At 38.8% G+C, this 12,857-nt stretch overlaps 2 protein-coding genes across 3 annotated transcripts in view; one reads left to right on the top strand and one right to left on the bottom strand.

Annotated features, from left to right (window-relative positions):
- Positions 1–1,964, bottom strand: part of itpka (inositol-trisphosphate 3-kinase A) — a 14,985-nt gene extending 13,021 nt beyond the window's left edge. For both annotated transcript variants that reach the window (XM_027172274.2, XM_027172275.2), the window contains exon 1: positions 507–1,964. In XM_027172274.2, the coding sequence (XP_027028075.1) occupies positions 507–758 (252 nt within the window). In that variant the 5' untranslated portion in view covers positions 759–1,964. The remainder of the gene's footprint in view (positions 1–506) is intronic.
- Positions 1,965–2,222: 258 nt separating this feature from the next.
- Positions 2,223–12,105, top strand: ivd (isovaleryl-CoA dehydrogenase). Its single transcript, XM_027172273.2, has 12 exons — positions 2,223–2,467; positions 4,861–4,950; positions 5,058–5,109; positions 6,395–6,564; positions 8,053–8,146; positions 8,458–8,588; positions 9,445–9,541; positions 9,635–9,728; positions 9,814–9,895; positions 10,590–10,694; positions 10,792–10,864; positions 11,503–12,105. The coding sequence occupies exons 1-12, from the start codon at positions 2,339–2,341 to the stop codon at positions 11,634–11,636; spliced, it is 1,251 nt and encodes a 416-aa protein (XP_027028074.1). The 5' UTR covers positions 2,223–2,338; the 3' UTR covers positions 11,637–12,105.
- The last annotated feature ends 752 nt before the right edge of the window (positions 12,106–12,857 follow it).

Genomic DNA, 12,857 nt, shown 5'->3' with positions numbered 1-12,857 from the left:
GTTTGTCTTCTTGATCTCACAACGCTCTTGTGATCCCATCCAGAGATACATGTTTTATGTCTTTAGTGTGCATTTGGTCAACTTTTAACCTAAAGCATAACTTTTAAACCATTTTTGGGGGGAATGTTTTTACCTTAAATCATTTTAAACGTATAGGTTGTGCAAGATTCTATGGAAAATATACAGACTAAAGGTACAAAAATGATCTTTTATAGTACAATGACACAGAATACAGTTACCTTCATGTCTGAAAGTGAAGTTTTGACCCAGTATGTTGTTTTTCATATTAAAATCAAATTGCAGACTTTTCACTGACACAAAAGTCTATGTTTAGTCCCCAGACAAGTGAATAATATCCTCACTACAAAGAGAGAGCGAGAGAGACACTGAACGAGTTTCTCTAAAGATTAGTCCGCTTGTTTTGATTTATTACTTTTGGAGATTTAAAAGTCCTGGCCGACAGAAAACCTTTAATTCCGCCTGAATGTGTTATCGTCGTGACTCACCTCTCCTCCGTCTCCTACATGCTCTAAAGTAACGATCCCTTTGCTCTTCGTTTCGTTGTCGCTCAGAACGTCGTCTTCGGACTCTTCTAACCCCACGGACGAGCCAGTGGACGACACGGACGAGTTGGAGAGTTTGCGGCGGAGCGGCGCGCCTCCGTTCAGCGCCTCCACCTCCTCGAACTCGAGCTCCTGCGCGCCGCTGCCTTCCACCGCCGTCACGGTCACCTGCGGCACCTGGCGCGCGCTCGCCATCGGCAGCCGCTCATCACAGACCGTCGTGGACGAGCAGTGGCCCTGGCGCGCTTTTCCGCTGCTGGTGGGAGAGAGGAGCTTCAGGTCAACGCCTCCTTCCGAGACCTCCGCCTCTCTTTTGGCATCGATTATGGAATAATTTTAAGAGGAAAATTTACGTGCACTGATCCAGAGTGCTGCGATTTTTTTACACCGCGATTGATCGCTCCATGTTCCGTTTACCAAGTCGCCGTACATTAATCATCGGATTTTAAAAGTCCGTCACAGTGATAGAGCAAAGATTTGGTCCAGTTGGTCATGTTTGTCTTGACGCGCACTGCAGACTCAGTGGGGAAGCCCTGTGACACACTGCACCTAAGCGCACTTCACTTGGACAAACGTGATCTTCCGCGTTTCAATCTCTCTGTTCTGTTGCTTCCTCATTCTGCGTTTGTTTCACTCATTTCCTCGTTAGCTTCTGCTCGTTTAGCCTATTGCGTCTCAGCTACAGAGGTTTCCCTCTATTTAATCTGCAGGACAATCACAACGCTACAGTATACTTACTATTACTATAGTAACAACAACAAATCTACAACCAATACTAGTGCTACAAACAACAAACTTACTACTCTTATACTACCACCAACAACAAATCTACTACGATTAATAATAATAATAACAACAATTACAACAAATCTACAACCACTTCTGCTAACAACAACAAATCTACAACCAATACTAGTGCTAAAAACAACAAACTTACTACTCTTATGCTACCAACAACAAACCTACTACCACTATTACTACAAAGAACTAACGTTACAATTACAACTAATACTAAAACAAAACTGTACGATTACATCTACTTCTAGTGATAACAATAAAAATGCTACTACTTGTAAAACAAAAAACACCACTTACTACCAGCAGCAACAACATATTACTTTTTAAGGCGACCTGGAGGGAACCCAAATGGAATGAGAAGATGCACAGAAACACCAAAGGAACCGGATCTAGAGCTTGAGATTGAACCAGGGACCCTGGACCGGTACTACTTCTGCACCACCATGTTGTACTCACAAAATAGTAGTAGTAGTAGTAATTACCAGTGTATAAAGCTGTCAACCCGTGTGCAGACTATATAACGTGTCTCTGACATATCCAGACTTTTTGTCATGTGGTGGCATAAACAGACTAGAGATAATAAAAGTGAAGAATAAGAGCAGAATATGCGGTGCTTCTTTATTTCCTGTTTGCACTGTACAGTAGTTCCTCTTGGTGATTTAATGTTAGTCGGTATGAACAGCAAATACCAAAGTTGTGTCAAGTTGTATTTCAGTACATTTTAAATGCTTAATTTCAAAACATTTAGACCTTGACCCACACATCTGACTAAACGTGAACAAAGCTGAAATCTTGACCCAAATTATTGATTTTTAGAAACAATCAGTGTGCAGAATCCTTCACCTCCTGTACACTAGATGGTAGTGAAGTGTCAAGTGTTCACGTTGTCACCGAGAGAAGAAGCGACCTCTTCTTGTGCGTTCGTATAAATAGTCTTTTTATTTACGTTCTTGTTAATATAGCGTTTTTAGCTAAACATGTTTGCAGTAAGAGGAGTTTTGAGGCTTGCACAGAGGTTGGCTGGTGTTACTGTGTCGAGGAGGGGATGTGCTGGTGCTGTTCCTGTGGACGACGTCATAAACGGACTTACAGAAGAGCAAATGCAGGTGAACAAAACAAAACAAAATGCTGTCTGTATTTTATGACTGAGGTGCAGTCATTATAAAGATGAGGATATTGGACGTTAGTCAGCTAACTGGCTAGCTGTGCAACAACGTCTGAAAGTCTGTACAGAAAGCACAGCTTTTTTACTGTAGTTCCAGACTTCATGGCTTTTCAGTGAGTCTTCTGTAAAGACGTGTTAATAACAATCTCCACACATCTATTTACAGTGTATACGGGTTTCTCTTTCCGACTAGCTAACAATTTATTCATTTATTTTGAACAGCTATAGAGTTTAACCAATAAAAACTCAGTTTAGTGGTAGCCTAGTTACCTGTGACGTCACTCCTGACCTTGTACTATGCTCTCTAAAATAGTGTCAAATACAGACATGACAGCAACACCTAAAATAATAAGAATAATTTACTAAATATCAGTTAACACATACTTTTGTTTCATTTATTAACACAAAGTACTACACTAAATTGTATGGGAAATTCACCATTTCCACCCCAGGGGGCGTGGTCCGAACACCGTTTCTGATTGGCTGCCATGGCTTTCACAATTAGCTGTATGAAAATAATGTATAAAATGTAATGTAAATAATGTAAAATATATATATATATATATATATATATATATATATATATATATATATATATGCGCATATGTTATACATAATCAAAAATGGAGATTTGTTTCTGTCTTTTAAAACAAGTACTTTTAAAACAAGTACAGTGTTGAGTCTCTTCTTGTTACGGAGCTTCTTCATCGGAGCTTCTTCCTGATGTTCTAATGCTGGCTGGAGTCTCGTCGGCTGGTGGTCACCTTGCCAGAGATTGGTCTACATGGTCAGCCAGTGTCTCATGTGATTGTTGTGTATGAAGCCGCCCGAAGACTGTCGTGACTTCTTTTGAACCAATGTTGTGTCAGTCAGCTTTATGCTCTGGTCTTATGGTCTGCACTGAAAGAGTTTACGATGACCACATTTAGTTCCTCATGAGCTCTTGGTTGCACTATTACAAACTGTTGTAGAAAGGACATTATTTACATTTACACTATTTACTGTAGAGCCTCACTCAAATGAGGATGAGGTTCCCTTCTGAGCCTGTGTTCCTTTCAAGGTTTCCACCTCGTATCCTCTCAGGGAGTTTTCCCTTGCTGCTGTTGCCTCCGGTTTGCTCATTAGGGATAGGGATTAAATGTGTAATATTATAAATTTTAAGGTAATCTTTTTTTAAATTCATTTTAGAATTTAATTGTATATATTCATTTATTTATTTTTATCCTTATTTTTTCTTCTTCTTATTTTTTTTTTTTTCTTTATCACTCTTTTCTGTTTCCATAGTTCTGTAAAGCTGCTTTGAGACAATGGGAAATTTTTAAAAGTGCAATACAAATAAATTGAATTGATATTTAGCTGTAAAAGGCTTTGACATACTGTGCATCAGCCTTATATACAATATATATTTAAAGTATGTGAATACCCCAACATCATCCCCATATTTACACAGCAGTTCCAAGTTTAGAGTACATTTGCTGTTACAATAACCTCCACTCTCCTAGGAACACATTCCTTTGAGTTTTGTATCATTTGTGGATTTGTGGTCTTTTAGCCACAAGAGCATTAGTGAAGTCAGGCACTGATGTCATACGAGGAGTCCCAGTCGCTGTTCCTGTTCAAATGAGTACAGTAAGGGAAATCGGTTCCAGTGAGGGGAAATTGTAATTCAATAGCTTACAAAGACATCATATACAATAATGTGCTTCCAATTTTGTGCTAACAGGATGAGGAAGGCCCACATATGAGTATGTAGTTAAATACAACAAAACAGACGTAAGCCTAATAAGTCTAGTTTGTATTAATGCTTATACGGAAGTCCCAGAGGACAAATTGAGGCTTGTGTGAGATAGTTACAGGTGACTTTTACCTCAGGTGATGAGACTGACTGATCTATGTGATGCCGATAGTCGATGTTTGCGCACATTTCCTGATGTAACTGTAGAATATATTTTAAAAATATGGCAGCAATGTTGTTTTTCCATGAGCAGATCCTAAAAATAGAGGAATGTGCAGTGCCTGTCCACAGTATTGAAATGGGTTCAAATGTGATTTTCTCCCTTTTTGACTTTTAAGGATAAAGTACTTTTTTTTTTAAGGAGAAAAAAAACTTTGATGTGATTGAAATATATATTTCAGTTTATATTTCAAAACCTATAGTTTTCAAAGCTGTATTGTAAAAACAATCAAAATGTAACCGTGTGAAGGGATCTTGCTCCTTGCCACCACCGCATACATGCTATGTTTTTTAATCCAGAATTAGCATCCTTGATTATTACTTTTAAGCTGTCTGATTACTACTGCACAGTCACTGACTGATCTCATGTTTTACACCAGCTCAGAAACACAGTCACTCGGTTCTGTCAGGAAAAGCTTGCTCCCTATGCTGATGAGATGGACAAGGCGAATGATTTTCCACGTATGAGAGTAAGTCCTGACACAAATCCCATTTACATATCATGACACCACAGCTCTATAATTAAACAGAGGATATTGAATGTAAAAATATCCCATGTCATTATTTTTTGCTTTAGGAGTTTTGGAAGGAGGCAGGTGAACTGGGATTGCTTGGGATTACAGCTCCAGGCAAGAACTTTTTAATACATTTTTGCTCAGCAATCTCCCTGGGTCTGATTAAATATATACTTACTGAGCATTTTATTAGGAAAATCTGTACACCAATTTGTTCATGCTGTTATCTAATCAGCCAGTCGTGTGATAGCAGTGCAGCACAGTGCATTAAAATGATGCTGATTAAGGTTAATATTTTCATCAGTTTGTGATCGCCATGAGGGGGGCACGGTGACTTAGTGGTTAGCACGTTCGCCTCACACCTCCAGGGTTGGGGGTTCGATTCCCACCTCCGCCTTGTGTGTGTGGAGTTTACATGTTCTCCCCGTGCCTCGGAGGTTTCCTCCGGGTACTCCGGTTTCCTTCCCCAGTCCAAAGACATGCATGGTAGGTTGATTGGTATTTCTGGAAAATTGTCCGTAGTGTGTGATTGCGTGAGTGAATGAGAGTGTTTGTGCCCTGCGATGGGTTGGCACTCCGTCCAGGGTGTATACTGCCTTGATGCCCAATGACGCCTTAGATAAGCGCCTGAGAAGTTTGGATAAGCGGTAGAAAATGAGTGAGTGAGTGATCGCCATGATTTTGACCGTGGTATGATTGTTAGTCGCAGATGGCTGGTCGGAGTGTTTTGTCTAACTCCTGATCTCCTGAGATTTTTACACAACACTTTCTAGAGTTTACTCAGATTGGTGCCGTAAAGATTAAACATCTGATTCTCCAGACTGTACAGTTGAAGTCTGGAAAATTCATAGCCTGGTCTGATGAATCTTGTTTTTGATTGAATTGCACAAATTGTAGGGTCAGAATTTGGCACCAACAGAATGAATCCATGAACCCAACCTGCCTTGTGTTGACAGTTCAGGTGACGGTGGTGTAATGGTGTGGGATTTTTTTTTCTTCTTAGAGCTGATTATATTAGTCAGTCATAAATGCCACAGCCTACCAGAGTATTGTTGCCAAAACTTGCCATCTTCTAATAGCTAATTCCATCAGAATAGTAATGCACCAAACAAAAAGTCACCTGTTCTTCCTAGACACTGGATCTCAATAGAGAACAACAGCTTTGGGATGCCCAGCAAGAAAGTGCACCTGAAAAATCTGCAGGAATTGTCCCCGGATCTCAAAGGAATGTTTTTTCCGAGATCTTGTGGAATCCCTTGAATTGAGGCTGTTTTTGAGAGCAAAGGCAATCCCTCCCCAGTGTAAAGAGTGCTCCTAATAAAATGCTCAGTCACTGTATAAGTAGTCTCTAAATGTAGTAATGAAAGAATGACCGTCTTAAACCCTGTTTTCATGACAGTGGAGTATGGAGGAACAGGACTGGGCTATCTTGATCATGTAATCGTGATGGAGGAGATATCACGGGTGTCAGGAGCTGTAGCGCTCAGCTACGGCGCACATTCCAACCTGTGTGTCAATCAGCTTGTGCGCCATGGCAACCAGAATCAGAAAGAAAAGTATCTACCAAAGGTAGGAAGTTTAAATCTTGTACAAATAAAGATCTCTTATTCTTGCTCTCTCTCTCTCTCTCTCTCTCTCTGTCTCTCTGTCTCACCTTTTCCCATTAATTACTTGCTTCCAGGCATCTGCTTTATATAAATTATACCGTATCAGTCGTATTATTTAGTATGGATCGGTTTAATTACAATTGACTCCAGAATTGTTTTAATGATTATTGTGGATTAAAAAAAACAAAACGTTTTATTAGCCAGATCTCACACTGAAAATATGAGAATCTTCCGTTTTATTTCAAATTCAATTTATTGTAAGAGATGTGTTTAAAATTGTACATAATTGTTTTACAAAATTTTGATAGACATTCTGAGCAAAAACGAAATAGAGCGGTTCAATCTCAACACAGTTCAATTTCCGTTCTAATTCCATTTAAAATTTTATTTTAAGTTTGAGTTTTTAGAAGCTCTTTTATGGTACATTCATACATACTGCGACTTGCGAAGCCGGATCTACCAAAGATCCTTCGTTTGCAACAAGAGCTGCTGTTTGTGATGTGGGTGTGTCCAGTGATATAACAAAGTTGGAAAAGTCGAACTTTATGCAAATACAGAGCGGTGCAGCGACTACTATTGGGAATGAAGACAATAGAGCAAACACTGCTTTTCCCCTTTCAGCTCATATGATATGATACAGATATACACTACTGAATTTTATACACAAACAGCAAATTGACCTCCAGAATTTTCTGTTTTAGCAGCAAGAAAACAAATGTTGAATGCTAGTTGCTCCATCCACTGTTGAATCTTATTACTACAAGCAGCAGTACAAATGCTTCCTAACTGACCATAAAAATGCATTGTGTGAATTTAGCTTGTGTTCTTCCATGACTTGGTATCACTGGTGTGTAAGACAGGATACAAATATTTGTAGCATGATAACGATGATCATGTGTATTCATAAACTTATTGTTGTTTGTCGCAGTGAGTTGCTAGCATTAATGGGGAAAAACCTGGAGAACTGGATCTTGCCTCATGGCCGTGCACCTTTACACACCGTGTAGTCAAACAACCCGCGTAGTCTTTTTGAACCTGGTTAGCGCTTCACATTCTCACTCTCGCTTTTTTTATATAATATTTTTTGCGTCTGAAATTAAAAATGAGACTGAAGGATAAAAGAGGATGACGAAAATAAACTTTTCCAGAAATAAATGAGACGCTGAGACAAGTCCCTCCATGTAAATATGAGATTATATAGAAGTATTTCAGAATATTTTTTTAGCCACTCCATGTTTTTCATCTCTGGCAATATTCCAAAGCTGACCGACTTGTTCAAAAACATCGAGAAGATCACAGCAGATGTTTTTCTTGTATAACTTACAAGTAACTGATTTCTGAATGTAATCACTTCAGCTGCTACTTTTAATTGAAAAAAGGTCTCTTTATTAAAATGGTACCTTGAATGAAGAGGCAGCAGATATATAGGGCATGATGATGTATTTTCCAGTTAATTACAGGAGAACACATAGGCGCTCTGGCCATGAGCGAGCCCAACTCTGGCTCTGACGTCGTATCCATGAAAACGACTGCAAGGAAAGAAGGTGAGCCATGGCCTTTTTCTTCCTTTCTGTTACAGTCTAAATGTTTTGTAATACACAGTGATCTGATTTTAGACCCTGATTATTGCATTATATTGTGGCACAATTTATGGTCATGTGGCTGGATATTCAAGATCAGCTGTGCTCAGGGCAAATCTACCCCTGCCTAGCCTTTTATATATGATCCATTTCAGAAATGTCTGATCAACATCGTTCTGAAATAAACCTCTTTCTCTTTTTTTGTTTGTTTGTTTTTTTTTGTATGTTGTCACATGTTCTTTCCCTTTTGCTTTGACTGCTTGTGCCCTTTTAAGGTGACCATTACGTGTTGAACGGGAACAAGTTCTGGATCACGAACGGACCTGACGCGGACGTTCTGATAGTGTACGCGAAGACGGACGTAAACGCAGCTGCACGCGGAATCTCTGCGTTTATTGTTGAAAAGGTTAGAGATGCACAGGAACTCAGTTTGCTCGGATTTACGTCCAGCTGAATCAGAATAAAGTAGAAGTTTTATTTTGTCACATATACATTACAGCACAGAGAAATTTTCTTTGAATAATCAAACTTTTGATGTTCAGGGATCAGAGCGAAGGGTCAGCCTTGATATAGCACCCCTGGAGCAGTGAGTGTTAAGAGCTTAGCTTAAGGGCCCAACAGTAGCAGATTGGCAGTGCTGGAGCTTGAAACCTGATCTTCCAATCAGCAACCCAGATTTTTAACCACTTGAGCCACCACTGCACCGGGATCAACTGCTGAATCCTATAGAAAACCCCCACACAGGCTTGGAGTCACTAAAGCTGTGTCTCGGATGACGTCCTACACTTTATGCACTTATTGTAATGTTTGTTTACTAGATGAATTTTTGAAGGGGAATTCTGTCTCAATTAGAACACTAACGTTTGTGTACTACCTGGAAGTACAAGCGAATGCCATCAAACGCACATAAAAGGTCACTTCAGTAACTTTAGCACTATAGAGTGAATCCTACAATATGAGCTAATTTGTGAGACATTTGTGAGATGTATTTTCCATCAGATGTCTTCGACCATCTTGATTTATTTTTCATCCATTGTCATAGCCTGGTCGCTCTGCTCTTCTTCTGTATTTTAAGCGAAACTTGAGAGAGCTGAGTGCATGAAGTGTCCAACATTCCACACTTCATATGTTCAATTGAATAAGTGCATCATCCTGGTACTTGAATTGCACTTGTTGGAGTGTGAACACACTATTTATATGTAAGTATGCAATTGTAGGAGGCACCTTCAGTGGCGATTCAATTCTGTGTTTCTACCTTGAAGGGAATGCCTGGATTCAGTACCGCACAGAAGCTGGATAAGCTGGGAATGAGAGGCTCCAACACATGCGAGCTCATCTTTGAAGACTGCAAGGTTCCAGGTCTGTATTTTGTGCAGATCAGCATTGAAATGAAAGTCAAACTGTTTCTTTTTGGTTTTACTGCATTGTTTTAAAGCTCATTGCTAATTTTAGAGAAGAACATGTTGGGACCTTTGAACAAAGGCGTGTATGTACTGATGAGCGGACTCGACCTGGAGAGGCTGGTACTCTCGGCTGGGCCTATTGGGTAAATTAAGCACCTTGTGTTCAAACGGATTTCCAAATAGGTTTGTTAATTAGGTTGTTTTATCTTTAGAATCTTTGTCTTGCAGAATTATGCAAGCAGTGCTTGATCACGCTATACCTTATCTGCATGTCCGAGAAGCTTTTGGGCAGAAAATCGGCCACTTTCAGGTCAGTTCTTCTAGCAATTTCTGATTAATAGGTTTTTAACGTTTAAAGTTGACAATTTTTTTTTGTATATCTGTCCCTATCTATCTGTATTGCAAATTGTTGACATTTGTTTAGAATAAACAGCAGGGGAGGAATCCTCCTTCAGCCTCAAATAACTGTTGAAAAACAATTGTGAACAATTGTTGAAATACAATGTAATGTAACCTGCATCACTAAAAAACGGAATATGCGGTCAGTCAGATTTAAGAAAAAATTATTCCATAAACAGCAGTTTACATAAATATTACGTTTCTCAGCAAAACTCAATTCAATCATGTGAAACCGATGTACATGTTTTAATGACATTAATTCAGCAAGTTTTTTGTGGTTAGGAATTGAACACCCTTGTAAGAAAGGTGCCATTTGAGTAAAACCATTCAGGTTTTTGTTGTCGTGGGTTGTTTTTTTTTTTTTTTTTTTTTTTTTTTAAAGACAGCTGTATGCAGAAAAAAGTGCCTAGAGTGCTTTCTTTTCTGTTCCAAGTGCTGTGGGATCACTGAACTGCACAGTGTTTTTCTGGCTTTAACACTTAGGGAGGGCTTTGAAATAGCTGAGTTCTATCTAGTGTAGTACTCAAGCAGGCAAAATGTGATTTGATAACAGATTACGGAGTTCAATAGTAACACTTGCCGTCGTCGTCCCCCCCTAACTGTAGATGATGCAAGGAAAGATGGCAGACATGTACACCCGACTTAGTTCGTCTCGCCAGTACGTGTATAATGTGGCCCGTGCTTGTGACAAAGGCCACTTTAGTGCCATGGTGAGTTGTACAAATAATTTTCCGCTCTTTAAATTGAAGCAAGCAGCTGTTCAACAGCAGTCTAGTAGCTGTATTGATTTTCCTCGTGTTGTTGTAGGACTGTGCTGGTGTAATCCTTTATTGTGCTGAGAACGCCACTCAGGTTGCCTTGGACGGGATTCAGTGCCTGGGTGAGTGTTTTTTGCAGATTGCACAGTAAAAAAAAAAAAGAAGTAGGAAGGTGTATCATTCAGTATGGTTTTTGGTGAGGAGTTTTAATAAATTATTTCTTGATGCGTTTTTTTACATAAAAGCTTATATTGACCTGAGTTGTAATTGTGTTTAAGGGGCATGGTGTAGGGTGTTGAAATAGAGACTATGTGCGCTTCAAGTTTTAATTTTAAAACACTTGAGCTTTCAGACTATACTATTAAATCTAATTGTAACATTTATCATTGTGTGTGTGTGCATACTGTATATATGAGTACTATAATAGAATCAAATCAATAAAACAGTAATATTACAGTATCTGTGAGAAACTGATAATTTTATGAAGGATTATCATTTATGAGACTCAATATTATTGCATTCAAGTCATATAATATTATATCTAATAATGTACAAAGTAAGTTCAACACTTTTCAGATCAGGCCAAAGTCTGAGTATATTTATTGAATATATCCTTCGCCTACTCTCATTAGATTAATTTAATCTTAATTCTTAAAAAAAATAACTAAAAAATGATTGGAGTGCTTTGTATCAGATTGGTGTGTGGTTCATGCTTACTTACTACTTCTGTATGACTCTAACAGTACATCTGTACCCACAGGTGGAAACGGTTACATTAATGACTACCCAATGGGCCGCTTCCTGCGAGACGCTAAGCTCTACGAGATCGGCGCAGGCACCAGTGAGGTCCGAAGGATGGTCATTGGCAGGGCGTTCAACGCCAGGTTCAAATAAGACTGCAGCCAATCTGGACGTTATCCCCAGGGATCTAGTGGATCTGCCTTTCACAGACTTATGTTACAATATGCACAGATCAAGCAAGGAGATAAGCTTGTAAAGCTTGTGAATTTGCTGTACAACAGAATAAATATTAAAGACTGATATATAAATTCATTTATTTCCAAGTAGGAGAAAATTGCTGAGCAATTAACAATCTCTGTCTTCACATAGTATGTGTTACAAAGCTCAGCAAACTAAATGCATTGCTGAAAATGAATGATTGAAAAACTGATCTCACCAGTCTCTCTCTCTCTCATTCACATATACACACACACACCTCAGAATGTTTGTTCATAAAAGCACTAAAAAAAAATCCCTGAAAATCTGTTTTAGTTTTGTGTGATTTTGTAGTATATAGGAAAGTGTGTAGAAAAGCAGTGGGATTCTTTGCTGCATTTTGAATATAATCGTCCATTGCAAACTATTTTGTATGCCAGTGTCTTTAATAACAGCCTTAAATCTTGTTAGATGTTTTATTTTGAACATTTATAGGCTACTGTTTGTGGCAAATAAAATTTTTGCTCAGTGAAATGTGTCCGCTGAGCATTAGGCACAATTCAATATCTAAAACTCACTTTGTTATAGAATTAAAATATTGAAAGTTTTTGATTAGCCAGCCCTTAAAAAAATTATATGCATCATCACATGGATATATTTTGTGTGGCATAGAAATGTTTTGCCAATAAGGTTTTGAAAATGTTCCTCTAATATTCTGGTCCATATTGACATGACTGCAATTGTTGGAGATTTGTCAGCTGCACACTGATCCTGTGAATCTTCTGTACTACAGAATCCCAAAGGTGCTCTTGGCTTCAGATCTAGTGACTGGGGAGGCCACTGAAGAACAATGAACTCACTGTTTTGTTCTTGGAACATGTTTGAGACAAATTGTTCTTTGTGACATCCATCATGCTGGAGGTTGCATTTATAAAGTGGGTAAACTGTGGCCATAAAATAAGAGGCACTTGGTCAGTGACAATACACAGATACTCATACTGGGGCATTCAAACGATGCTTAATTGGTATTAAGAGGCTGAATATGTGCCAAGAATGTCATTATCCATGCCATTATGCTGCAATCTAGGTCAAGTTCACAATATTGATGCCAAATTCCGACCCTAACATCTGGAGGAGAAATCAAGATTCATCAGAGCTCCCCATATTTTTCTAATCTTC

Source organism: Tachysurus fulvidraco, chromosome 12, assembly GCF_022655615.1.
Source record: "Tachysurus fulvidraco isolate hzauxx_2018 chromosome 12, HZAU_PFXX_2.0, whole genome shotgun sequence".
NCBI classification, from domain to species: domain Eukaryota; kingdom Metazoa; phylum Chordata; class Actinopteri; order Siluriformes; family Bagridae; genus Tachysurus; species Tachysurus fulvidraco.
Note: the sequence above shows the minus strand (reverse complement) of the source record. Positions and strands in the feature narration are given on the sequence as shown.